Consider the following 25,682-nt stretch of genomic DNA (forward strand, 5'->3'; position numbering starts at 1 on the left):
GCGTGTTTTCGCTGCCTGGACATATTCCCAACCAACTAACTTGACCCTTGAGTTTTTCAGTGGGGTATGACTGCTTGTAGACTAACGAGTTCTATGTTCTACGTTTGGGGGGGAGGTGCCAGCTCTGTCAGAGCCTCACTCCTCCTTCCCCAAGGACCCCCAGTCCAGACTGGGCTTAGATCTTCAGCAGGCTGTTGCACTCCTGCTCTGATCCACCACTTAATTCCTCCCACCAGGTGGGCCTGGAGCCGGAAGTAACAACAGCTGTAGCTGCCCCACCTCCGCTGCCCCTGGGGCTGGAAGCCGAACCGCAAACTCCTTCCACTCCCGCAGCTTTTCCCATTAACCTTCTCCGCAGTCTTTGGTGTTTGTGGGTCGAGGGGTCTGGTAACTGCTGCAGCTCACATATTCAGGGCGCTAGGGCCCCCTCCGCATGGCTTCTGGTCTGGATCGTCCACGCTGCTCAGGCTGGGCTCTGCTCCACTCCGTTCCCAGCTCCCAGCTCCGTGTGGAATAGACCTCACCCAGAGACCATCCAGGCTGTCCTGGGCTGGAGCCCTGCTTCACTCTGCTGTTCTGTGGGTTCTGCCATTCTAGAATTGGTTCAGAGCCATTTTTATAGGTTTTTGGAGGGACTCGGGTACGGAGCTCACTCTAGTCCGTGCTTACCAGCTGCCATCTTGGCTCCGCCCCCAGGAAAGCAACTTTAAGGGGTTGACAAGCTTACTTTAATTCAGCATACAAATATAATTCACTTAGTTCAGGGGAAAAAACCAGCACCCTGAACTTCAGAACAAAATGCAAACAAAGTACAAACATCGACAGACAGACCTTGTCTGATTCAAATCCCAATACATAGTTACCAGAGTTTAAACAAACTCCCAACATCTGGGTTACGAGCTGGAGGGCTCTTAGCTACAGCTGCCCAGAATCTCCGCATCAGTGCGCCAGCATGAATGAGAACCCTGCGCAAATGGCCCTATCTTCTCTTCTTAAAGCATGTCAGACATCATCAGACGTCATCTGAATGACCAGAACTTAGGCTCCTGTGATTGACTCTCAAGTTAGCACCTCCCCTTAGGATGTGGGAAGTTCACACCCACATAGGTAATAGGGGTTAGAGCCTGGGGCTTAGCACTTAGTAAGACTCAATGAAATACACTGAATTACTCAAAGGAAACAAAAGCCAAACTCTTCAAGGGCACTTGGTTGAACTAAGTGCTAAGAGCCCATTTTGCTTACCAACACACAAATCCAATTCTTTTCCCACTACATAACTACATATACCTATGTAGGAGGACTATGGTATCAACTGCTTTGACTGAAAAGATAAGTCAATTAAGTAACACAACAATCACAACTTTTTATTAGCCAGTGGAAGGACTAAGGGCAATGTTGCATGTCTGGGAATTTCAAAACACCACAAGGGGCATCAGAGAAATGAATGAGTGTGAGGTACGTGGTGGGTACAAGGTAACATCACTTGAAATAGTGACATATAGTCAAAAGTGGCTTAGAGGACCTATTTGAGAAAATGTACAAATGGGAAAAGAGATGAGTTGGTCATGCTGAATAGACAGACAAACATAGAGTCATAGCATTTTCAGAGATAGAAGGGACCTTAGAAGACATCTAGACCAACCCATATTGGAATAAGAATCTTTCCTATGATATACACAATAAGTAGGGATTCAACCTTTGCTTGAAGGCCTGTGATGAAGGATAACCCATCCCCTCTCAAGGCAATCTATTCAACTTTGGGGTAGTTCTCATTATTTTTAAAGGTTTTTTTGATATTTAGTCTAACTTTGTCTTTTTGCAACTTCCATTCATCACTTCTAGTATTGTCTTCTGGGACCAAACAGCAAGTCTAACTACTCTCTATGGGACATATATTAAAATATTTGATAATAACTATCATGTTTCACCTCTACCAGCATCCTCTAAGTTTTCTTTTCTCCTAGATAAATATATCCCACTGTTTCACATGATCCTCATTTAGCATGAACTCTGAGACTCCCTCATCTATTAGATGAAAGGACAGATGCTCCCTAAGGTCCCTTCCATCTTTAGATAGAAGATTTTGTGGTCATATTACTATCCTGCTTACCCTCCTCTTGTCATTTTCAAATTTTTCATTGTCCTTCTTAAACTCTGGGGTGTAGAACTGAAGCTTTAGTGATTCACTCATGCCTGTAAAATATAAACAATACCTAGAGGAAGGCCTTTGACCATGATGGATAGACCCTCTATGAAAGATCTGTGCAAAAACAGAAATGATAATTGAACATAATGGAAAGGCATAGATGAGTTGATATTGACACCATGTTGTTAAGGAGATCACAGCTACATTTAAGAATGAAATTATTGGTTGGTTGGTTGTTGTCCTTCATTCTTGAATAGGACCACAATGACATCACTTTGTTGGGGTCAAGGTACAGTGTGTCCTACTGTGGCTGATCAGACCAATCTGAGCTTGGAAGGCTCTACCATGGGTCAGGCACAAATGGTCCATATGAATGTTTGGAGTGGAGATGGTTGTAAACTGAATGACAGCCTCCAACAGGTCTTACCTAAGATAGTGCTGTCCAGTTGCAAAGCGCTTTGGAGTTTTGTTGCTGTCGTTGCTTTGTCTTTAAATTTGGTGCAGATAAATTTCAATTTTCTATTGGTATGAGCTCATTCCTTGGTTCCCCTACATCAGAAAACATGTGACTTGAGTCCATTGTTTATCACACAGGGTAGAAATATGACTGCAGAGAACACAAACAGCTATTATTAACAATTGTTGACTTTCCTTTGGAAAATGGGAACACCCAAAGTTATTTTTCCTACAAAAATATCTTGCAGAGAATTGCTTTGTAATATACTAATGAAATTGCTCCAGCCCTGGTCAGTGAATTGCACAATGTAGCTAAGCACTAGGCTGGGAATTATTTTAGATTGATGTTGTCTCCCTCTTTTGGTCTACCAAGGAAACAGCCTCTTCCCAATCAAATGCCTCCTGAACATTGGCTCCTTCCAACTAAGAAACTTCTCTGAATCACCATAAAGAACTTTGCCATAGAAAGTTGTTTGCAAAGTCCTGGCTTTTCCTCTGTTGTGTTTTCATTTAAGATGCACTTGATGTGTTAATAGACAGTAGGACAATAGACTCATAGATAGTAAGTAGCAGAAGCAGATTTGAACCCAAATTCTATAAAGATTTGTAACAGTAGTCATATGGATTGGTATTGCTGATATTTTCTGTATGCCAGATTCATACAGTGTTAATGCTAAAAGGTCCATTAGAGCTGATTTAGACCAACTTCCTCATTTTACAAATAAGCAAACTAAAGCCCAGAGATCTGGAGTGACTTGTTCAAGGTCACATAGATAAATATTGGAAAACAAGGGATTAGAACATAAGTTTCCTGACTCATTTCCTATGGCCTTTTCAGTCACTTCAACTCCTTCCCTGAGAAGCTACACTGCTACCCCTTAGCCTCTCTAAAAAAAAGACAGTCTAGCACTTTGTTATCTTGAACTTAGCTTGGACATTAGAAAATATGTAATATCATCAGTGTAGATACTCCTCTAATTCGGAGAGAGAGGTTAAGTAACCAAGTTTCAGAGATTTGAACCCAGGTCTTCCTGACTCCAAGTCCCAAACTCTATCCAATACATACAAAATTCATTCATGCAAATTCATCCATGCTTTTTTTTGACTCACACAAAGCTTGTCAATGTTCTACCGTAGATTTTCCACAGAGGATCTATCCAACATGCTGATGGCCTTTATCTAGGTCTTCTTACATTTTGTGGTTATTAGTAGACTATAGCTTAAGTAAATTCTATATACTTGTTTTAGGAAGGATATTGGGTAAGTGGGAGAGTGGCTATAGGATACCAGATTGGTTAGTCACATGACCCATAGGATCAAAAATTTAGAGTTCAGTATAAACACTGATTGCAAATCTTAAACATAGATTATCATTATCTGATGACTTGAGATGATGTATCTTTGGAATAGAGACTGGAAGGATGTGTTGCCCTTATGTATCACCAAGGCAATATTCACAGTGGTTGCTATTGCTATGAATATGCCAGTGTGGTTCTGACTCACAAAATATAACAGATTCTCCATAAAGAAGACAGAAGCAAAACATTTATTCAGACATCAGAAAGCCAGATCTGAACACCAGTAAACTGAATATATCATAGCAACAAAGAAATTAATACACATTATCACTACAGGGAGCAACTCCATCCCAAAGCCTTCCCACAAACAAACACTCATAATGCTAGCTGCTTGCCTGTGTCCTCTCTCTCCTAATGCTCTAACTGTTCTGAACAACTTTCTTTCTGCTCTACCCTTTCCTATTCCACCCATTCAGCAAGCTCTTCCCACCACATGTGACTTAGTCTCCCCTGTGACTTAAGCAGGTCACATGGACCTATTAATGGATGGGAAGATATTCAAATTAAGCAAAAATACATTAACAATACACCTTAACAGTATTAGGAAAGTTAGAAGTAAGAAAGATTTATGGGGAAGAAAAATGAGTTTAGTTTTGGACATACTGAGTTTGAGATGTCTACTGGATATCCAATTCAAAATATGTGAAAGGCAGTTGGAAATGTGAGTCTGGAGATTATGGCTGGGTAAGTATATCTGAAAATCAGCAGCATAGACATGCTAATTAAATCCATGGGAGCTGATGAGATCACCAAGTGAAGTAGCATAAAGGGAGAAGAGAATGCCAGACTGAACCCAATGGGACCTTTATGGTTAGCAGCAATGACCTAAAGGAGGTTCTAGCAAAGAATGAACATTCTGATAGGTAGGAGGAGAACCAAGAGAGAGTTGTGTCTTGAAAATCTAGAGAGAAGGGAGTGATCAATACTATCAAAATCTGCAGATAGGTCAAGAAGAATTAGGATTGAGAATAGCCATTGCAGATAGGCCTTAGTGGTAAAGGTAGCATCATCTATGATGACCCAGGAGGTAAGACATGGATTTGCTTTATTTTGCTGGATGTAGTGAAAAAATAAGTCAACAAACATTTTAATTGTTATTATACTCTAGGTCCTGTGATGCATATGTGGAAAGAGAATTGGATTTGGAATTAGAATAATTGGATCATGGATTTAGAGCTTTAATGGTCCTTAGAGGTCCAAACACCTTATTATAACATGTCTGTAAGACCTTGAGCAGATCTGTAAGGACCTTGGTTATCTGTAAAATTAAGTGTTAAACCAGAACCAGGGACTCTTAATACTTTTTGTGTCATGAACCTCTATGGCCATCTGGTGAAATCTATCGATCCCTTCTCAGAATAATGTTTTTAAATGCATATACTAAAATATAGAGGGTTACAAAGGAAGCCAATTATATTGAAATAAAGCTGTATTTTTTCCCATCCAAGTTCAAGTTCATGAACCTGCTGAAATCTATCCATGGATCCTTTGAAGATCCATGGACTTCCAAGAGATGCAAGTCAAGAGTCCAGGACTTGTTAATTTCTGAGTTCCCTTCCAATTCAAAATTCTATGATCCCACCTTTAGAACTAGACATTTTCCAACATAGCAAGCTCAGTTCATTTTTGTGAATTACAAATCACTTTCTTACTAGGGCTCCAACAAAGGTGACAAATTACACCCTGTAGGGTTGTATAGTGGAAGGAGCAGTGGCCTTGAAGACTTGGGTTTCAGACCTAGCTTTGCCATTGACTAGTTTGTTGCCTTGGATAAGTCACTTAATGTCTCTAAGTCTCAGTTTTATCTTTTTTTGAAAGTAGTAATAACAATATCTGGTATTTACATGGTGCTTTAAGCTTTTCTTTACCTATACTATCTAATTTAAGCAGCATAACAACTCTTTGACGTAGATGTTCTTTTTTTCCTCCCCATTTCACAGATGAGGAAACTAAGCCTGAAAAAAAAAATGAAGTACTTTACCCAGGATCACACAGCCATTAAGTGTCTGAGGTGAGATTTGATCTCAGGGTTTCTAGACTCCAAGTCCAACACTCTATCCCCACCTTCAAGCAGTTTCAACTCCAAGTAAGCCATGTAGTACCTACATCATGGTGTTGCGAGATAATATTTAAAACTTTCTATGTATTGGATAGACTTTTGGTCAGGAATACCTGGGTTCAAGTGTCTGATACTTAATCACTTAACCTCCCTCTGCTTCAGCTTCTTCATTCATAAAATGGGGATAACATGACCTGCGATGCTGATCTCAAAGAGTTGTGAGGATTGCACAAGATAATGGATGGAGAGTGCTATATAACTCTCAGTTCCAAGGATGTTAAATCTAAAATAAGAATCATAAGGAAGTGAATTGTACCCAGTCTGTCTTACTCTGAGCCTCAATGAAAAAAGAAGATAACCACAATAATAATGATAATAAAGATTTTAGAGGGGCTTTTTGACTTACTGGGTGGTCATGGTTCAGGTTAGGTTCAAAACTGGTAATTATGTGATGGCATTTGTCAAGATCGCGAATCTTCTTTTTTTAAATTTATTTAATATATTTAGTTTTCAGTATTGATTTTCACAAAAGTTTGAATTACAAATTTTTTCCCCGTTTCTACCTTCCCCCCACTCCAAGATGGCATATATTCTGGTTGCCTCATTCCCCAGTCAGCCCTCCCATCTGTCACCCCACTCCCCTCCCATCCCCCTTTCCCTTCTTCTCTTGTAAGGCAAGATAAATGTCTTTGCCCCATTGCCTGTGTGTCTTATTTCCTAGTTGCATGAAAAAAATTTTCTTTGTTGTTGTTTTTGAACGTCTGTTTTTAAGACTTTGAGTTCCAAATTCTCTCCCCTCTTCCCTCCCCACACTCCCTCCCTAAGAAGGCAAGCAATTCAACATAGGCCACATGCGTGTCATTATGTAAAACCTTTCCACAATACTCGTGTTATGAAAGATTAACTATGTTTTTCTCCTTCCTAACCTATCCCCCTTTATTGAATTTTCTCCCTTGACCCTATCCCTTTTCGAAAGTGTTTGTTTTTGATTACCTCCTCCCCCTGTCTGCCCTCCCTTCTATCATCCCCCCTTTTTAATCTTCTTCCTCCTTCTTTCCTGTGGGGTAAGATACCCAATTGAGTGTGTATGGTATTCCCTCCTCAGGTCAAATCCGATAAGAGCAAGATTTACTCATTCCGCTTCACCTCACCCCTCTTCCCTTCCTACAGAACCACTTTTTCTTGCCACTTTTATGTGAGATAATTTACCCCATTCTATCTCTCCCTTTCTCCCTCTCTCAATATATTCCTCTCTTATCCCTTAAATTGATTTTATTTTTTTAGATATCATCCCTTCATATTCAACTCACCCTGTGCCCTTTGTGTGTGTGTGTGTGTGTATATATATATATATATATACACATATATATGTACATATACCTACGTAGACACACACATATGTATATATATGTGCGTGTGTGTACATATATATACATATATGTGCATATTCCTTTCAGCTACTATGATATTGAGGTCTTATGAATCACATCATCTTTCTATGTAGCAATGTAAGGAAAACAGTTCAACTTTAGTAAGTCCCTTATGATTTCTCTTTCTTGTTTACCTTTTCATGCTTCTCTTGATTCTTGTGTTTGAAAGTCAAATTTTCTATTCAGTTCTGGTCTTTTCACTGAGAAAGCTTGAAAGTCCTCTATTTTATTGAAAATCCATATTTTGCCTTGGAGCATGATACTCAGTTTTGCTGGGTAGGTGATTCTTGGTTTTGATCCTAGCTCCATTGACCTCCAGAATATCATATCCCAAGCCCTTTGGTCCCTTAATATGGAAGCTGCCAGATCCTGTGTTATCCTGATTGTTTTTCCACAATATTCAAATTGTTTCTTTCTGGCTGCTTGCAGTATTTTCTCCTTGACCTGGGAGCTCCGGAATTTAGTGACAATGTTCCCAGGAGTTTTCTTTTGGGGATCTATTTGAGGAGGTGATGTGTGGATTCTTTCAATTTCTATTTTACCCTCTGGCTCCAGAATATCAGGGCAATTCTCCTTGATAATTACTTGAAAGATGATATCTAGGCTCTTTTTTTGATCATGGCTTTCAGGTAGTCCAATAATTTTTAAATTATCTCTCCTGGATCTATTTTCTAGGTCAGTGGTTTCTCCAATGAGATATTTCACATTGTCTTCCATTTTTTCTTTCCTTTGGTTCTGTTTTATAATATCTTGATTTCTCATAAAGTCACTAGCTTCCACTTGCTCCAATCTAATTTTTAAGGTAGTATTTTCTTCAGTGGTCTTTTGGACCTCCTTTTCCATTTGGCTAATTCTGCCTTTCAAGGCATTCTTCTCCTCATTGGCTTTTTGGAGCTCTTTTGACATTTGAGTTAGTCTATTTTTTAAGGCGTTGTTTTCTTCAATATTTTTTTCAGTATTTTTTTTGGGTCTCCTTTAGAAAGTCATTGACTTGTTTTTCATGGTTTTCTTGCATCCTTCTCATTTCTCTTCCCAATTTTTCCTCTACTTCTCTAACTTGCTTTTCCAACTCTTTTTTGAGCTCTTCCATGGCCTGAGACCAGTTCATGTTTTTCTTGGAGGCTTTTGGTGTAGGCTCTTGGACTTTGTTGACTTCTTCAGGCCATATGTTTTGGTCTTCTTTGTCACCAAAGAAAGATTCCAAAGTCTGAGACTGAATCTTGGTGTGTTTTCACTGCCTGGCCATGTTCCCAGCCAACTTACTTGACCCTTGAGTTTTTCATCAGGGTATGACTGCTTGTAGAGCAAAAAGTACTTTGTTCCAAGCTTGAGGATATGTGCTGTTGATTTCAGAGCTATTTCTACACAGCCAGCTCTGCCACACCAGCACTCCTCCTTCCTCAAGTACCACCAACCCGGACCTGACACAAATCTTCAGCAGGCTCTGCACTCCTGCTCTGATCCACCACGTGGGCCTGGGGCTGGAAGTAACTGCAGCTGTAGTTCTGTAGCTGCACCTCCCTCACTGCCCCTGGGGTGGTGGCCAAACCTTGAACTCTGTCCCCCCACAACTTTTCCCACTAACCTTCTCTGTTGTCTTTGGTGTTTGTGGGTTGAGAAGTCTGGTAAGTGCCACAGCTCACTGATTCAGGGTGCTAGGGCCTGTCCTGCCCTGGTCTGGTTGGTCCTGCTGCCTCCCATGCTGAGCTCTGCTCTCCTCCACTCCATGCATGATAGACCTCATCCAGCAACCATCCAGGCTGTCCTGGGCTGGATCCCTGCTTCCCTCTGCTATTTTGTGGGTTCTGCAGTTCTAGAATGTGTTCAGAGCCATTTTTTATAGCCTTTTGGAGGGACATGGTGGGGAGCTCATGCAAGTCCCTGCTTTCCAGCCGCCATCTTGGCTCCACCCCTGGAAGTCAAGATCTCGAATCTTCTTTGGGAACCAAGGGGCTGTAAGGGGAAAAAAAGATAAATGTGCTTTCATCAGAAAGAAAGGGGAGACTATCTGAATATAAGAGAAAAAAGTCCCATAAAATAGTAATCTATATATTCAATGACCCAATGCTTATGGATGATGTAAGATTTACATGACTAGATTATTACAAAAAAATGCTCCTAAATTAGCTATATGACTGTTCTTTGGGACAGAAGGCTTCTTGTTTTCAGGAAAATAACATATATAATATCTGTGTTTATAATGTATATGTGTGTACATATGCATATATATGTATATGTATATATGTACAGATGGTGTATGTATACATATGTGTATACATAATATAAACACACACATATATGTATATGTGTGTATGTATGTGTAGCTATCTCTCTGTATGTATATACATACATACATACATACATACATACTAGAGCTAATGAGCCCACTGAGCTTTTATTCTATTCTTGTTCTCCTATTTGCTCCTTTTTAACCTGATCTGTTCTGCATATATTTTCAATAAGTAAAATCTATGTTGCTTTGAAGGATTCTCAAATGGTGCTTCCAAATAGTGGTTTACATCTATCTGAGCCAAGAAATTCTCTTGGCATATTTTGGACTTCAATCATGCCTGATGCTGTTTCAGAGGCCACTCCCCCCCACACACACACATACCTTAGAGTTTGAAAAGCACTTTGGTTTTAGAATTTCTAAATGCATTCATCATTTAATGTTTTGTGTCTATGTTTATATCTTACTCTGTCTCCTAGGCTATAAGTTCCATGAACAGGGATTATAGCTAAACTTTGTGTCTCTTCCTTTTCCTCTACCCCTCAGAACCTAGTAGGTACTCTAAGACCAATAACTAGTCGTGTTTTGCCTCAGGGAAATGTGGCACAAAATGGGCCCCAGGGAGATGGCATGAAATGCCTTTAATTAAATGCTTTAAGACAAATTAATTTGGGAGAGGTCATAGACCATCATCTTGTAGGAAGAAGAGGGAGACAGACACCCCTGGAGATAGACACTTTGAGTGAAGAAAGATACTGAAACGGGCTAGGGTGGACTGTGGAAAGACTCATCTGATGTGCAGCTCTCTGATGAAGGGAGAAATATGTCAGCTGCTTATTTTGCCTAATAACTCTTGTTAGCTAGGTGCTGTCTGTTACCCCTCCTCTGCTAAAGGGCTGCAAGTGCTGTCAGTAGCCTCTATCTGTTGGTGCCCTGGAGGAAGAGGGAGGTAAGCCCTGGCTGCCAAATCCAAGTTATACAAAGTAGACACCTAATAAATGTTTTTAGAATGAAGAAAGAATAGATTGGGTCTGTGGGAGGAGCTAAATGACAGCAGAGATGGTAAAAATGAGGAGTCCTTGTACCTGTACACCCACATCTGGCATTGCCTGTCTGTGCCCTACATACCTTTTTCTTCCCAGTGAATTTTTACATCATCAGCCACTTTCTTCAAGGAACTGATAAGCAGACTGATGCTCGAGTTTTGGATTTCACACTTCATAAAAACTTCCAGATGGTGCAAAGCATTTTTGGCTTTGGAGGCAGGCCTGGTTTCTAGATGGTGGATTTTAGCTTCAAAGGACTGAAAAGAGGAGAGTAAAAGCCTCTAAGAAATTCTGATGGCTGAAAAGAATGACTCATTTAATAAATATGCATTTATACTAACCTAAAGAGGTTTGATGCTGTCGTTGTTTAAATTTTCTGGCCAGGTAAAGATTGAAAGAATTCAGCTTTCCCACCCATCCCCTTGCCCCCTCCCCCCATCAAGCTTCCTACATATATATTTCCATTTTAAAATAAAACAGGATTAGAAGAAACAGTTTAAATTCTGTCCCCTTCTCCTGCAAAACTGTGGTTCATTCCCTCCATTCCCCAGGCCTGCTCTATGAAACAATGGATGGGAGTCATCATGCATCCTGCAGGATATCCCCAGTACTTCTCCATTGACCACTCCCACCAGCAAGCAGTTTACATCTAAACTCAATGAATAGACTTCTGTTCTTATGGCCCAGAACCCTGTTGAATTTCTTTCATGGGTGAAACTTCTCCCCATGGACATAAATGAAAAAGGAAAACTTGCAAGATTTCTAGTCTCAGACAGACCCTCTGGAAGAATACTTTCTTTCCCAACTGGAGGGAGAGGAGCATTTTCTTTGTTCTCTTCCTCCTCTTGCCCAAAACATTCAGAAATGATCATGGGACTCAGCAAAGGAATTTCCCATACTGCTGAACCAACAGGAGGGGCTGTGATTATGGGATGGAAAGCATAGCCCTACAGGGAATCTCCTCTGAATGTCTCATCCCCAGAAATGACCACACCATTCCAGACAAGCACTTATCTATGCCTATTAAAGACCTGGGAGTAGGTATTCTGCCTAGAGGGAGACAGGAAAGAACAAAAAAGGTCAAGTTAGAGAAGGTGTTTGTAACTGATAGCAGAGTTAACTGGAAAAGGAGATGATATATGGAAGACAGATAAGAAAAGGAAGTTAAGGGATAATATTAGAAACTTAATGATGAAGAGTATGGGAACTGGAAGACATTCCAGAGAAGAAAGAGCTTAATATTCTTCAAGACCTATGCTTATGAGTTTCTTTCTGCAACCTTTAAAGGGCCTCTTGACCAAATTTCAGTGAGGATTTTGCAGTCCCTCTAGGTGGAAATAGGCAGTACCTCAAAGACTTGGGCAGCCCTTGACAAATTGGCCTTCCCAATGGAGAAGAGTATAGTTATATCTGCTCTGCCTCCTCCATCCCATTTTGCATACTGGAGGTGGGTACAGGGGTCCCCAGACTCCTCCAGACTGCCTCCTAGACTGCCTCTCCTGGGTAGGAAGGGAGAGGAATGGGGGTGGGAGACTTCAGTCTTCATGGAATAGCAACACCTCAGACTTCACTCAGCAGACCCAGCAGCTGATCTAGGAGGAGAAAAGAATCTGGTGAAAAGTAGCTCTGCCTGCTTGCTCTCCTCAGCCTGTTTGGGTTGGCTGGGTTGAGGTGGCTGGGAAGGCAGAGGTGAGGACTGTCCTTGGTGCTGAAAGGCAATTGGCAGTGGAGAACAGAATTTATAAGGAGCTTGGCCCCTACCTCCAAATACCTAGAACCAGGCTTTGAAGGAAGAAGGTGGGGCTGGTGTATCATCACTTTGATGATCTGAAAGTTTCTTTTCATGTTTATCTCTGTGCCTCATCTCCCTTTGAGATCTTGGGGCTCTCTAACTTAAAAGAGATGGACTGGTCCCCAAGCCCCCAGTGATCATTTCTTTGATTGTCTCCCAAATCTTGCTCCTTTTAAATACATGAAACAGAGCAGGGATTCATAGCCCTTTTTTGCATCATGGACCTTTTAAACAGTCTGGTAAAGCCTATGAGCTCCTTTTCAGAATGATGTTTTTAGATTCATAAAAGTAATGACATGATTATCAAAGAAACCAATTAATATAGAAATGCAGTCATCAAAATATTTTTTCTTAAAAAAGCATTTTGCAGAACTAAGGTAAAGAACCTCAGTTAAATAGAGGGCCATGAAATTATTGGAATGGATTACTGGATTCAGTGCAATTTGAATTGATTTTAAAAATCAATTATTGAAATATCTACTACATGCCAGATGCTGTGCTAGGTTCTGGGAAGGGTGGTGGAGGGAGGTAAAAACAATGTAGTCACTGCCCTCAACATAAATTTATCTCTGGAAGGAATCCTCACTTAGCCCAACACCCCCCTTCCTCCAGAGTAGGAAATTGAGCCTCAAGGAGTTTAAGTGATTAGTACCTGGTCAAACAGATAAGGGAGGGTGGGTGGGTGGGTGGGCAGAGACAGATGTAAACCCAGCTCCTGAGTCCAGTTCCAATACCATACTGCCCTGCCTCAGGCTTTAGGAGATTCATATCCCTGACAGCATCTAAACCATAGCTAGCCATCAGACGATCACTTCTCTCAAGCCCTACCCACAAGTTGCACTGTTCTGTGCTCAGGGGATAGTTTGTAGCCATACAACACCATAAAAATGCATTACGAGCATATAGAGTATTTGTTGATTGCTTGTGTTCCTAAAAATGAAAAACGTTTTCTTAGAAACAATACCCTGTAAGTAAGTTCAGATTTGCTCCTCACACTTGCTCCTGAAAACTGGCCAATATTGATTTGTTTTTTATTGTCATTGCAGTTTGGATTGTCCTATCTCACCAGGAATTTGTAGTCAATTTTCTCCTTGAGCTTAACTTTGTGTTGACACATTCTACACCCTATGTCTAACTAAGATCCAGCACCCTGGGCAACATTAAGCTGGGAAAGACAGTCTGACTGGTGTGCCCCAGATTGGAGGACTAAAAAACTAGCCCACCTTTCCTTGATATGATTGAAATGTTTTATCTGCATTTTTGAGGCTGGAGAGAGAGGCTAAAATGTGATTTTATTTATACTTGGTCATTTGTAATGCTCTAACTCTCTTAACCTAGGATCTGTGAATTTGTTTTTTTTAAGTGTATTTGATAGCTAGATCTCAATATAATTGATTTCCTTTGTAGTCCTGTGTATTTTATTTTGTGCATTTATTAACATTATTCTGAGAAGAAGGTCTCTAGGCTTCACCAGATCTACAAAGGGGCACACTATATAAAAACAAATTAGGCAATGTTGGCTTAGGATTTTTAAAAAATGTCACTGTCTAGCACTAATCTTTTTAAGAAACTTCCCAGCCTGCACTCCCCAGATGTTTCATTGTTAGAAGTGGGTATTACCCTGACAAGGCTCTTACTTTTTGAGAGGGTGTGATTTACAGCTGCACGGGTAAATAATTCTCTGTCTGAGAGGTATGCCTAATTTCTGTTGGGGTGTTGGAAATAAAGAATAGTTTTCCTTAATAATAAATAAAAACATTACCTTTCCATTTTCCATTTCCTGGGGGCTTTGTTGGAAGAGAGAATATGTTATAGTTAAAAATCTCTGCTTCCCCTAAACCTTGATTCTTAAGCCAGCTCATTTGCTACCAATATTCTCATTCTCCTCATTTTGTCATTGTTGTTAGTTTGACAATTAACAAATATTTATTTAGCCACTACTGTGTGCAGAATACAGTGTCATTTGTTAATTTGGGAAAAATATGTCATTGAGGTAAAACTCCACCCTTCGCCAATTCACCATTCCACTGGCAATATAACAATATGTCTGTTTCACCACAGTCATGTCTGCATTGAATTTTGTCATCTTTAATATGGTTGCCAATTTCGATAGTAAGTGGGGAAAAAGCTCTGAGCCTCCTCTCATGAAGCTATAACACCACTTCTCTAGGTTCTTATAGGAGTCTATTAGAGGGGAGCACAAGCTTTGCATCCTATTAAGCGGGAAAGGCTCCAGACCAACTTAGCTAAATCTACAAAGACTCCTTGCTGTTAGCCGTGGGGTACTGGGGTTTTCCCACCACTGTCATACTATCTACTGAAAGACTACCATTTCACTTTGCCAAATGACAGAGGGCTTTCAGGGGGAGCCCAGAATGGAGAGTTCCCAAGCCAATGAAAATGGGGATATTTGATGCATGGAAGCATTAGCGATCACCATGTTAGTATTAAGCAGGATCATTCTCATTGCAAACTGTCTTTGTGGCCGGGAGACAGAAGGAACTTATTTTATTTGGCCTACAAATTTGCCCTACATAATAGGTGATACTAATGAATAAGGAGGGGGGAGGTTTGTGACAGCTACTCTTATTTAATATGGAGCTTTAATAAAATGGATGCATTTTACAAATAAATAGATACATTTATCCAAATATTAGAACTAAAATTTATATAGTGCTTTAAGGCTTTCAGAGCACTTTACATATATTATCATATCTAATCCTTATAACAACCTTGTGGGGGGGAAGTCATTATCCCCATTTCACATATGAGGAAACTGAGGCTGAGAGAGATTAAATGATTCATCCAGGGTAACACAGTTAGTGATTTTGTGAAGAAGTACTAGAATTTAAGTCTTCCTGACTTAAGGTCCAGTATTCTATCCCCCACAACCCTTAGTTGCCCTGGAGGGGGAGATTTCTAAGTTATGGAAATGTTTGGATTATAGTACAGGCAGAATGCTGGCAATCTTAGACAAGGAGCTACAAATTTCAATTCAACCCAAAGAACATTTTTTTAAAAATGTAATAATTTATTTTTCTTTCAGTTACATGTAAAAAGTAGCATTTGTTAAGAGATTATTGTGTGCCAGATGCTACACTAGCTGAGACTATGCAAAGACCAAAACAAAACAGCTCCTACCTTCTGTGGACTTACATTATATTGGTTTTCGGATCACAGGTTGAGAGCTGGAAGGTGCTTGAAAGGCTATTTAATTCAACCTCCTCATTTGACAGAGGAAGCCCAGAGACATGGAGACACTTGCCCAAGGTCACAAAGCTAGTGGGAAGCAGAGGAGCTGGGATTCGAACCCAGGTTTTGTAACTCCAAATTCAGCACCCTTCCTGCTGTATAAGACTGCCTCCCTAAGAAGATCTCTAAACTCTAAAGATCTGTGAGACTAGTTCATTCAGCTCACCCCTCTATTTTCCTTTTGCTTCTCTTTATCTCAGTTGCTGAAATCTTTGGTCTCTTTTTCTTTCTTGCTTTGCCACCTGAGGTAAAATGTCAGATCTACTGGATAGTGGAGCAATTTGAGTCTGCCCATATACAAATGATCTTCTTGTGGAGGAAAATTTCCAGTCCCTTCCCCTACTTCTATCCCCAATCCCCCACCACTACCTACCTTTCCCTTCCTTCAGCGCTTCCCTGTCCTGGAAGGTGAGTGCGCTGTCCAACGTTCTGAGTGCTTTGCGGAGCCGCAGAGATACACGCGGAATCATCCAAGCAAACTGGCACAACTGTCTCCTCCCCAGCCCCACTAAACACCCTTCCGCACTCCCCAGCAAGGCTCCACTCTTCCACGGAGTTTTCAGCCTTTCCTTTCCTCTCTTCTTTCTTCCCACTGATTGGAGAGAAACGTGAGTCTCAAAGGGCCTCTTCCTAAGGAACCTGCCTGGAATCCCTCTCTCTAGCAAGATTCGAGGGCTATTGAAAAGCTTAGCCCTAGATCCGATCTCCTCTCACTTTCAGAGAACAGAGAACCTATCCATAAATTAAAAGGGGCTTATTACCCATTAAAAAACAAACATTGTGTCTAGGCAAAAGGAAATGTCCAGATCCCTCTCCCCTCCCCCCCGAATTTCAGACCACAGAATGTCAGATAGGGAAAGGATCTTAGTGACAGTCAAGTCCAGCACCCTGATTATCAGATGAAGAACCTGGTAATCAGTGTTTGTGTTTGACCGTAGTCACACAGGTGCTGTTGGAGAGCCAGGCTTTCTTCCTAGGTTCTCCAGTTTTCACATGACTCTAAGCCATCACATTGCCATATGTCATTGGGGGTGTGTGTCATGGCAATTCCCCTGGAAGTCTGATCCCTTAGTAATCTTTGGACATTAAAATTGATTCTCTCTGTGTCTAGCATCATGGAGATGGCTGGAGCCAAGGAGGAGATAAAAGAATCAGAAGGTCTTTGCCTCCCTAGTGAGAAATAGAATCCTGTCTTCCAGTGAATCAGTGTGTTTCAATGTGGTTTTGGGCAACTTGGAAATAAGGTGGGGGAAACCATTTACAAGTGGAACTCAGAGTTTTACACTTCTGGTTACACGGAGTGAGGAGTGAAAGATATGAAAATTGCTGAGATTGTGTTTCCCACCAGGAGATGGAATCCAGGACATCTCTATTTACAAAATGTCTTAAACTGGTACAGCTGATGCTAAGGACAATGCCCGATCTGATATAGAGAAGCTGAAGACACCCTGGTGGATATCATTGGAGAAGGGTAGATGTTCTGGCAATATCTGGGAGAGTTCAGCACCAAGGACATTGAGAGGGTGGAGCTGATTTTCAGAGCTCTCTGGATCACCATTAAGGCTGACATGAGAAGCAAGGAGCTCACTGTAGTTGAAAACCTATGAAGTTGGAATAGGAGATTGGGGGTAGACATCAGAGGAATTGGATTCACCCTCCTGCCTCTGCTCCTTACTATTGTGACCTTGGGCAAATCATTTCCCTCTCTGAGTCTCAGACAGTTGTAATAGATAATCTCCAAGGTTTCTTTCAGGTCCAAATCTGGGATCCTAAACTATGCTGGATTCAGGGAAGACTTAATTTCCTTCTGCTTTAATTTACTTCTAAGAAGAAAAACCAATCCATCTCATTCAAACCTCCTCCTGGTTTATAGTGAAAGGATAAAACAATTCTAAACTTAAACAAAGATGGGCAGTCACAGTCTCTCCTTTTCTTAGCATCTGCCACCATCTCTGCTAGCAATGCCCTTCCTTGAACTTAACTTGCAATGCACTTTCATTTCTTATCATCCTACTAATTAATCAATCATGGATCTTGAGAAGCCAAACTCATCATCTTGCCATTAACCCTCTTCCAGTGTCTGACATGATGCCTGATCCATAGTAGGTAGTTAACAAATGCTTGTAGAAGGTTTATTGACTAAAGATTTATGTATGCAATTCCTGGGAAAATGGACAATAATGGCTGTTCAGCCAAAGAACTCAAAGCACTCCCTACAATTAATATATGTCATTTGTATACATATGTGATACAATTACTGTGACATCATTCATATATATGTGTGTGTGTATAGATATCTGTATCTATATCTATACATATCTTTGTAAAGATTTTTCCAGTTAAATATAATAATCAGGTTGTTGGTATGATAGAAATTCTTTAATATGGCATTTAAAAGAAATTATATTAATGTTTACATGTACACTGTGTATTCCTGTTTATGTTTATCAGGTGATTTAAAAAATTAGTATAGATGCAAAGGCTACATCCCAAGACTAGCAAAATTAAGATTTCTGCCATCTGTGAGAAAGATTTTTTAAAAATACTCCCCAAAGCTAACAGATTTATAATTATGTACATATGTGTGCATATGGATATATACAATCTCTTTCTATGTGTCATACATACTCTCTCAAAGAATGTCCTTATGATACTCTGTGTATATATTCTTTTCCAACTGGATTAACTCCCTGTAGGGAGTACTTCGGGTAATTAGGTGGCTCATGGTTAGAGAGACAGGCCTGGACTTAAGAGGACTTGAATTCAAATGTTACTTCAGACACTTGTGTGACCTTGGACAAGTCACTCAACCCTGTGTGCCTCAGTTTCCTCATATGTAAAATGAGATGGAGAAGGAAACGGCAAACCACTCTTGTGTCTTTGCCAAGAAACCCCAAATGGAGTCCTGGAGAGTCAGACATGACTGAAACAACTCAACAACAAGGAACTTTCTCATGAAGAACTTTGTCAGTGCAGTTTTCTGCAACTTACATTCTTAGGGAGTTCCCTGGGGCACTTAAAGGTTGAATGAATTCCACAGGGTCACTCAACCAATATGTGTCAGAGGGAGGAAGTGAACCCATGGCCAGCTCTCTATCCACCAACATGATATTCTTTCTCATGTGTATGTAAAATGTAGTATGTAATCTATAGCACATAGTACATATGTACATATCTACATAATATATATTCACATTTATTGTAAATATAAAGTGCATTTCACTTTCCCTTCCAAAGGACATTTTCCCAGTTTTTTTTTTTAAATGTCTGTTAGTCTCCTTGCTCTTTTCTCTTCATTCAGATGTTCGGCTTACTTTTAGGTGTGTTTGTCAACCTGATCCATTTTGACCATACTCAAGACACACTTTTTTTGGTCACCTATACTGGGTAGTCAGTCTGAAGCTACTCCTAACAAGCTTCCACTGCTCTCTATGTTGTAGGAGATGGAATTTATAGATGGCTTTATATATAAAAATAGGATGAACAAATGGTCTTTTTAAACTTTGGCTATTGTAGTGACCAGTCAGGTCCCAACCTGACCAGGAGATTGATAAGTAACACCTGCTCAGCCAGATAAAATAAGCAACACCTGCCCTTCCAGGCCAAATGTGTAACACCTGCCTAGCCAAGTAGTGACATCTGCCAGAACCCTCCTGGCCATTGGAACTCCCTTAGTTGTAACAACAGCCTCCATGACCTACAGGCCTCCCTGGGTTGAGTTCCTACGAGGAAGCCAAAATAAAAGGAAATGCTACATTTAGCTCAGTCCAACATTAATCCAGATTGAGCTAGGGATCCTTCAAGTTTCCCATAGCTAAGCTTTTGAGGGCTCTTTGCCCATGATTTCTTTTGCTGTTAGAAGCTTGATCTCCCCTATTTAATCTTTTTCCCACTCTAACTTTCAGTAAGATCTATTTTTGCTAACTCTTTCTGGTTTTCTTTGTCCTGGTGCTCCCACTATTTGAACTCAGGACTTCCATTTACAACAAGTATTGAAGAATGTATCAGGATACACTTGTCAAGGATAAGCAGAAGGCAGTGGTAAGGGAAGGGTATGCTTCTGGTGTTGGGTGCAGTCACTGTGTTGATCTATTTTGTTTAACACCCTTTTGCTTTCTTAAAGGAGTGATGAGTGAGTGTTGTGTGGATGGGTAGAGGTAATAGTGACAAATGACTATAGTTTGAAAAAAACACAAAAAAATTAAATTTAAAAATGACTTTTAAAAAACATGTTCTCAGTGGCTTTAAAGAATGCAAAGAAAAGATATCAGAGCTTCTTATTACTTGTTCTCTTGGAAATAGTTTATTTGCAAAATACAACCAGCAGGAGTAATCTCTGTACTTTGATATGAATCTGTTCTTTTCAACCAGGATGAATTATAAATGTTTAAAAAAATTACAGGTTGAAATCCCTAATCAGTAACAAATACTACTATCACACAGATATAAATTTTTATCATTTTGTACATTTCTTAACTTATAAAGAGTATCATCAAGCATCCAGAAAATGATGACTACTGTTGTTAAAAGACCATTCACTTAAGACCTTGCTACAAAATTGGACTTTATAGAGTGGGAAAGAACTGGATACCATTTAAAAGACATCCATAAAATTTTTGTGAGGCTCTGTGTTCCATGGAGCGAGCACTGACCCTGAAGTCAGAGGACCTGGATTCAAATCCTGCAGTGGTGGTTACTTGACTGTGACTTCGGGCCAGTAGCTGCACATCCATTAGCCTCACTTTCCTCATCTGTAAAATGAGGGGGATGGACTTGATGGTCTCTGAAATCTCTCTAGACCTTTATGATCTGCCTGCCAGATAGAATCATCTACTCCACCAATGTAGATGTTCCCTCCAATGATGTCAATTACAAACTGAAAATTCAGAGAAGAGCTTTCATTCACTGTAAAATGCTTTTTGTATAAAAATTATCCATGTCTAAAAGACTAAAATTTAATTTCAATTACTTAAAAATCTTTTAAATGAAAGGCAAAAAATCACTTCCTAATGAAATGATCTACAACAAAAATATTCAACCATAAAGCTCAACTAAGTGAAGCTTAAAATCCATAATAATAATGACTGATATTTATATAAACAAAGTCATCAGAACCAAATAACAACTCTCTCCCACAGATATTATGAATATTGTTCTCTCTCTGTAGATAGGAGTTTCAGAGACATTAAGTGATTTGTCCAGCAACATCATCAGAGATTGGATTCAGACTCAAATTCATCTGACTCCAAGTCCAGCCTTTTCCAGCTACACAGAAAAGGTATTAATTATATTATTGATTAAATTATGTGGTCTTGATTTATGATCACCCTTCAGGTGTGCCAATATCGGAAAAAAATGTTATAAAAAGGATTCATGCAACTGACAGAGGAATGGAAGAGATTACCTCTCAGATCCTTTCTAGTTCTGAGTTAGACAATAAATTCAGGTGATACATTCAGGGGATAAACTTTAATTTTACCTCTAGAGCCAATGCCAGACTCTCAAGTTTACAAAAACACTGTTGGGGTGCAGGAATGGAAAAGTGGATAGGAGTACAGCAGTCACACATTATATACACTGTAGGATACCATGTTATTTAATAAAGGCACTTTTAGGCCAAAGGGCTCTGAGTCACTTAGATAAATATCATTTGGCTGTCTCCATGTGGTGGAGGCAGCTGCTTAAAGATTTGTGTACATTTTTGAATCAAGATATTTTCTCCACAATGGAACCACAGGATATCCCACAAAGGTGAAGCTGATTTCTGCCTTGGCTGCCACCACCATGGGAAGCAGACAGGAAGAAAGCAAAGCCCAGCTGCTTTCTTTATCTCACACCCATTGCAGTTTGTGTATGGTCCAAGACAAAAGCACACAGTGACCTGACAAAACTGCCCTAAAAATGTTTTGAGTTCTTATGGGAAAATCATACTAGATAAGAGAAAAGTCTCTGTCTTCCATGGGAGTCTCAATGATAGGAAAACAAAATGGGAGTGTGTCTATTACAGGGGACTCTGTGTAACAGCACATTTTTAATGTGTCTTCATTGTCTTCTGGATTAAAGGAAACATGGTTTGGAAACACGGTTTATTTGAGTAGGAAATTGTGTCAGTTAGGATTAAAAACAGCCTGGAAGTTTACTTCATGAATATATACATATATACACATGCATACATACGTACATGCATATCTGAGTATATACATGTATATAACCATGATACATGAAACAGTATATGTATATATATATATATATATATGTTTCACGTTTGTATGTGTATGTGCATATATATATATGCCTACGTGTGTGTGTACATATGTGTACATAGTATTTCACATCTGAGAAGGATAAATCTTCCAGGAGTACATTATCATGGTGGCAAAATAATAATACAAGTTGTTCTTTATGTAGCATTTTAAGGTTTGCAAAGGACTTCAGATATCTTATCTCAATTAATTCACATGCCATGAAATTAACTGGAGACGTAGTCTGGCATATCGGTAAGACCACAGACTCTAAAGTCAGAAGATTTCAATTCAGAACCCTGTGTGACCTTAGAGGAGGAACTTGATTTTTATGGGACTTGGTTTCCTCATCAGTCCAAAGAGCAGGTTAGATGAGATGACTTCTAAGGTCCTTGATATCTCTAAATCTAGGATCTTGGGAGGTAAATACTGATTCTCTCAACCTCATTTTTTAGGGCTCTTCCCTCTCCTAGAAATTGGGCATATAATTTGTATTATCTGTGTCAAACTCTTTATTCCTCTTGGTGCCTTGGGCAGATCTCTAAGTCTATAAATTTCAGAGGAGGTGCTAACTTGCATTGCTAGAGCACCTCTTCTCACCTAGGAGTTCCCCATACCAAGAAAATTCCAGGTGCAGCCCCTTTCCCTTGTGTCATGCCTGCCCCCATTAGAATGCAACCTCCTTGAGGGAAAGGACTGTTTTGTTTGTGTCCTTTAATTTCCAACACCTGGCAAATGGTAAATGCTTAATGAAATCATGTTGAATTAAGTTAAATTCAACATACCCCCATGTGATAGATCAGGAAACTGAGACCAAGAGATCAGGGAGAAGTGACCTCCAGATTTACATGACTATTGAGTGTGAGAGGTGGAATTTTAACCTGGGTCTCAATAAAATCTGTTATTCTTTGCAACTTTGAATAATTGGTATCCTAAATGTATACTAACCTAACTATAAATATAGATCACTAAGCCAAAACTAAACAGGAAAAAAAATGGAATGATTTCCCCAATCAGAGAGGGTTCAGAAAGGTCAATAGGACAGAACTCTGAGTGCTAATATACAGTTATGTAAAATGAAGTGAGGCATGTCTAGCTTTTAACTACTTGTAAAATTGACAAGTCTGATGTTTTAGATAAAATAATTAAAGGACACTCTGGATTTCCATGTACATAGTCAACAAGTTGAAACTCCAGAATCTGGAACACATCTTCATTTTATTTTCTGAAGGGCACTGCAGAGGATTCCAAATTCACCTAAGAAGGAAAAATATGATGAGCAAGTTAAAAAAATGTCAATTATAGAATCCCTCAGTCCAACTCACAACTCCCAAACCAATAGAATTGACAAACATTTAGTCTGACTGGTCCCCTAAAAAGAAAGCTCAGTCTAGTTACTAGTTGGTAAGCTGAGGCATACTGGACTCCAGATTTCCTGCCACCTTCCTCCTCAAAGGGCCAATGACACATAGACTCATTGGTCTTTAGAGTATGTTAGAGGGTGAAGGAACTTTGCCATCACTACCATGAAGAGTCAAAATCTAAGTTTGAAACATGGTTCTGTTATCTCATCAAAGTAGGAGGCCCTGCAAGAAATGATGATCGTGAGGTGGAGCCAAGATGGTGTCTGGAAAGCAGGGACTTGCGTAAGCTCTCCCCCAAACCCCTCCAAACACCTGGAAAAAGTGGATCTGAACAAATTCTAGAGCTGCAGAACACAAGAAATAGCAGAGAGAAGCAGGTCTCCAGCCCAGGACAGCCTGGATGGTCTCTGGGAAGGGTCTATCTCATGGTTCTGTGAGAGGAGCACAGCCCAGCATGGGCTGCACTGCGACCAACCAGATGGGGAGTCAGGCAGGGCAGGCCTGAGGACCATAAATCATTGATCTGTGGCAGTTACCAGACTTTTCAACCCACAAATGCCAAAGACCATGGAGCAGGTAAGTGGGAAAACTGCGAAATTGGGGTGAGAGCGGTCCAGCCCCAGCCCTGGGGGTGGTGGAGGTGGTACAACAGTGACGGTGGCAGCAGCAGGAAGCTCCTGTGGCTGCTCCCAGAGTTCCAGCATCAGCTGCTTCCCAAGACCCTGGTTCACACAGTAGGAGGAATCAAGTGGTGGATCAGAGCAGGAATGCAAGGAGCATTTTGCCATCACAGAGGCAGGTTCTCTTGATGTGCCTGCTTGGATCTGGGTCACAATCCTGGTTGGCAGTTCTTGGGGGAGGAGGAGCACTGCTGTGGCAGAGCTTGCAGTGACAGTGGAGTAGAAGTAGCTCTGAAAACTTCAGGGCAGCCCCTAAAGCTTGGGACAAAGTACTCTCTACTCTACAAGCAGTCATACCCTGACAAAAAGCTCATAGGTTAAGTAGTTGGCTGGGAACATGAACACGCAGCAAAAAAGGACTCAGACTCAGATTCAGACTATAGAATCTTTTTTGGTGACAAAGAAGATTGAAACATACAGCCAGAAGAAGTCAACAAAGTCAAAGAGCCCACATCAAAAGCCTCCAAGAATAATATGAATTGGTCTCAGGCCATGGAAGAGCTCAAAAAGGATTTAGAAAAACAAGCAAGAGAAGTAGAGGAAAAATTGGGAAAAGAAATGAGAGTGATCCAAGAAAACCATGAAAAACAAGTCAATGACTTGCTAAAGGAGACCCCAAAAATACTGAAGAGAATAACACTTTAAAAATAGACTAACTCAAATGGCAAAAGAGCTCCAAAAAGCCAATGAGGAGAAGAACGCCTTGAAAGGCAAAATTAACCAAATGGTAAAGGAAGTCCAAAAGACCACTGAAGAAAATACTACTTTAAAAATTAGATTGGAGCAAGTGGAAGGTAGTGACTTTATGAGAAATCAAGATAGTATAAAACAGAACCAAAGGAATGAAAAAATGGAAGACAATGTGAAATATCTCATTGGAGAAACCACTGACCTGGAAAATAGATCCCGGAGAGATAATTTAAAAATTATGGGACTACCTGAAAGCCATGATCAAAAAAGAGCCTAGACATCATCTTTCAAGAAGTTATCAAGGAAAACTGTCTTGATATTCGAGAACCAGAGGGTAAAATAGAAATCAAAAGAATCCACCAATCACCTCTTGAAAAAGATTCCAAAAAGAAAACTCCTGGGAATATTGTCACCAAATTCCAGAGTTCCCAGGTCAAGGAGAAAATACGGCAAGCAGCCAGAAAGAAACAATCTGAGTATTGTGGAAACACAATCAGGATAACACAAGATCTAGCAGCTTCTACATTAAAGGACTGAAGGGCTTGGAATATGATATTCCAGAGGTCAAAGGAGCTAGGATTAAAACCAAGAATCACCTACCCAGCAAAACTGAGTATCATGCTCCAAGGCAAATTATGGATTTTCAATAAAATAGAAGACTTTCAAGCTTTCTCAATGAAAAGACCAGAGCTGAATAGAAAATTTGAATTTCTAATACAAGAATAAAGAGAAGCATGAAAAGGTAAACAAGAAAGAGAAATCATAAGGGACTTACTAAAGTTGAACTGTTTTGTTTGCATTCCTACATGGAAAGATGATGTGTGTAATTCATGAGACATTTCTCAGTATTAGAATAGTTGAAGTTGTATGTACATATATATATATATATATATATACATATATATATATATATACACACACAGAGGGCACAGGGTAA

The 25,682-nt window shown here is 40.0% G+C and overlaps 2 protein-coding genes across 2 annotated transcripts in view; both read right to left on the minus strand.

The window, feature by feature from the left end:
* Positions 1 to 12,271, minus strand: part of LOC118851357 (tyrosine 3-monooxygenase-like) — a 73,018-nt gene extending 60,747 nt beyond the window's left edge. Inside the window, 4 exon segments of the mRNA XM_036760802.1 lie at positions 6,426 to 6,501; positions 9,390 to 9,402; positions 10,808 to 10,982; positions 12,074 to 12,271. Coding sequence (XP_036616697.1) covers positions 6,426 to 6,501; positions 9,390 to 9,402; positions 10,808 to 10,982; positions 12,074 to 12,271 — 462 coding nt within the window.
* A 10,939-nt stretch (positions 12,272 to 23,210) lies between these two features.
* PAH (phenylalanine hydroxylase) overlaps positions 23,211 to 25,682 on the minus strand; it is a 68,008-nt gene continuing 65,536 nt past the window's right edge. Inside the window, exon 13 of the mRNA XM_036761324.1 lies at positions 23,211 to 23,268. Coding sequence (XP_036617219.1) covers positions 23,225 to 23,268 — 44 coding nt within the window. The 3' untranslated portion in view covers positions 23,211 to 23,224. The remainder of the gene's footprint in view (positions 23,269 to 25,682) is intronic.

Source organism: Trichosurus vulpecula, chromosome 5, assembly GCF_011100635.1.
Source record: "Trichosurus vulpecula isolate mTriVul1 chromosome 5, mTriVul1.pri, whole genome shotgun sequence".
In the NCBI taxonomy this organism is placed as follows: Eukaryota; Metazoa; Chordata; class Mammalia; order Diprotodontia; family Phalangeridae; genus Trichosurus; species Trichosurus vulpecula.